Here is a 2,434-nt window from a genome sequence, read left to right as displayed (position 1 = left end):
AGTAGCAATCAACAAGAAGAAGCGCAAGCGTATCTAGTAGAAAAAAGAGCTCAAAGATATCGAGAAATATCTCGCGAACTCCTCCACCTACTCTCCCTCTCTTCTATCGCACCTCCCTAGAGAATATAGAGCAGACAGGCGACCACTACGCGTCTCCTCTTCCCCTCTCTCTCTGCCCTCTCTCTCTCTCTCTCTTCCCTCTCCCTCTCTCTCTCTCTCCCCCTCTCTCTCTCCCTCTCTCTCTCTCTCCCCTCTCTCTCCTCTCCTGGTACAGTTGTCCTCCCGCGTCAAGTGCTTATTTACAAAGGATCTAATTTGATTAAAACCGCATGACTCTCGTTCCTTTCACTTAACTCGTGAAGCTGGGACTCCGCCGGGTGTTAGACAGGGATTCATGTTGCCTTGATGCTAATGAGTGGAGCCTGGGCTCTGTCTGTGGAAATCCTGTGTAATCTGTGAAGGCCGGCTGTGGAACAAGGTTGAGCTGAGTCAAGATTAATCTAATTGGCTTCAAATCGATATAGAAATGATTAAACAAAATGACTGTTGGTGAAAAGATTTTTATTATATGAACATGAAAATGATCTGAGGGCGGAAGGGGGACACAGCAGTCCTGCTGGCTCACTGCTGCTGTCTCATAGCAACAGGTCCAATCCACCTGGACTTGACTTGGTAAGACAAGCTTGACTTGGTGAGACAGCATTTCTTTAGATGGCAGGCGAGTTAAACAGTCCATGAAAGAACAACTTGAACTGTAATACTGCTAGTTTTCAGTGATCAGCATGTCTTCTGTGGCTCTGGAGAAGCTTTGTCTGGGATAAGGACTGTCTAACAAAAATCACTAAACAGCGTTTAGAGAGTTTGACCCACAGTGAGGACAGAGAACTGCCCTAAAACGAGTTCAAATTGCTCTTGAGAGCAGTATTCAGACTGCACAGTGCTTACTGGGAATAAGTAGTGTCTAGTTTGGAATTGGGACAGTGATATAAATCTCTGCTTGCCATCTTGGAATAGCAGCCCTCAGCAGGGAGTGTGAGAGCAGCTGCACAGCTGTTGACACTGGGCCCTCTGCCTCAGTTTTAAATCTAGGTAATGTTTCAGCTGCGGCAGAGACGGCCGCTGTGGTCAGAGTCACAGAGAAGGTCAGACAGTCTGTGAGTCAGCTGAACATCGGCTCCTCAGACAAATGTTGCTTTCAATTTACTCCGGTCTATCTGCTCTTTGCCCTCTCTCGGCTCCAAATGTCTCTTGGCTTTGATCATAGAGGGCAGGTCTGAAGTCTGGTACACAGCCGATCTCATCCTGCTGCCACGGGAACGCAGCTCCGAGGCCACACCCTCCCACTTCCTGTCCAACTCGGAGTCTTTGAATCCTCTGAGATCTCTGGATCCTCTGCGGGTCGGCCTGGCGTCTTCCGGGTCAGAGGTGGCCTCAATTTTGTCCAGATCCAAGGCTCGTTTGGAGGCTGCGTGGTTGGAGCGGGATGAAGGTGACTTGGATTTGCGACGTGAGCGAAGGGGAGGCCGGGGTGGAGGTGGAGGTGGAGGTGGAGGCAGAGGAGGAGATGGAGAGGGAGGGATGAGGTTGGAAGGTGCTGTTCTTCTGCTGGGCATTTTGAAACCTCCTCCTCCTTTTTCTCTCCCCCTCCATCTGTCTCTATCTTTACCTGAAGGACAAGAAGCTGCTTTGAACAGAGAGACGACAAAAGGGGACACACAATCTGGGACGTAGCACTGCAAACGATGCCCATGCAACAAATCACTCCCAGAAAACAAAACAAACAAATAAAAAAAGGTCAAACATTACTGCATCTGTTAAATTCTGTGGTGCAGTGAGGAATAAAATGAAATGAAATATAAAAAAAAAACAACAGGACACAGACGATGAACCGAAGCTGCAGCATCTCCTCACGTCTCTGTATGTTTATGTCTATGTGAAGAAGTCAGTGAGAAATTATTATTCACATTCTGTCAAACTCACTCAAATATCACACTCTGACAACCATGACCAGCTCGTTGCAAAGTGTTCCAAGACAGTGGATACAGCACACACACACACACACACACACACACACAGACAGAGAGAGAGAGAGAGAGAGAGTAAGCGAACGAGAAACGGTAGGCAGAAAGTGTGGAAGTGACAGATATTCCCATGATGGCTCTTGGCTATGATGACATCATGGGAAAGAGGGTTATGTGCTCACTGTGTGTGGGTGAGAGTGTGTGAGAGGAGTAGAGAGCGTCCCCGTCTTCATACAGACTGCTGCCATCTACTGGCTGAGGGAAGAAGTGCTCTATCCTACATGAGTTTCTGGTTTGTTCACACAGCTTTCTTGTAACAAGTCTGTGGTTTTCCTGCTGCATCTGCTGTTGTCATTTTTGTTCCATGAAGCAGCTTTGTCTGGTTCTCTCAGATGCGAATGAATCCATGTAGC

General features: G+C 47.9%; 1 protein-coding gene across 1 annotated transcript; it reads right to left on the bottom strand.

Moving 5' to 3' along the window:
* Nucleotides 1–653: 653 nt before the first annotated feature.
* Nucleotides 654–2,434, bottom strand: LOC113161353 (leiomodin-2-like). The gene has a single exon (XM_026358888.1). It carries the CDS (start codon nucleotides 1,611–1,613, stop codon nucleotides 1,179–1,181), a length of 435 nt encoding a protein of 144 aa, XP_026214673.1. The 5' UTR covers nucleotides 1,614–2,434; the 3' UTR covers nucleotides 654–1,178.

Source organism: Anabas testudineus, chromosome 1 (assembly GCF_900324465.2).
Source record: "Anabas testudineus chromosome 1, fAnaTes1.2, whole genome shotgun sequence".
In the NCBI taxonomy this organism is placed as follows: Eukaryota; Metazoa; Chordata; class Actinopteri; order Anabantiformes; family Anabantidae; genus Anabas; species Anabas testudineus.
Note: the sequence above shows the minus strand (reverse complement) of the source record. Positions and strands in the feature narration are given on the sequence as shown.

Bases quoted from the DNA above. Each gene is read 5' to 3' on its own strand.
- LOC113161353 (XM_026358888.1), bottom strand. From the start codon at position 1,613: ATGCCCAGCAGAAGAACAGCACCTTCCAACCTCATCCCTCCCTCTCCA.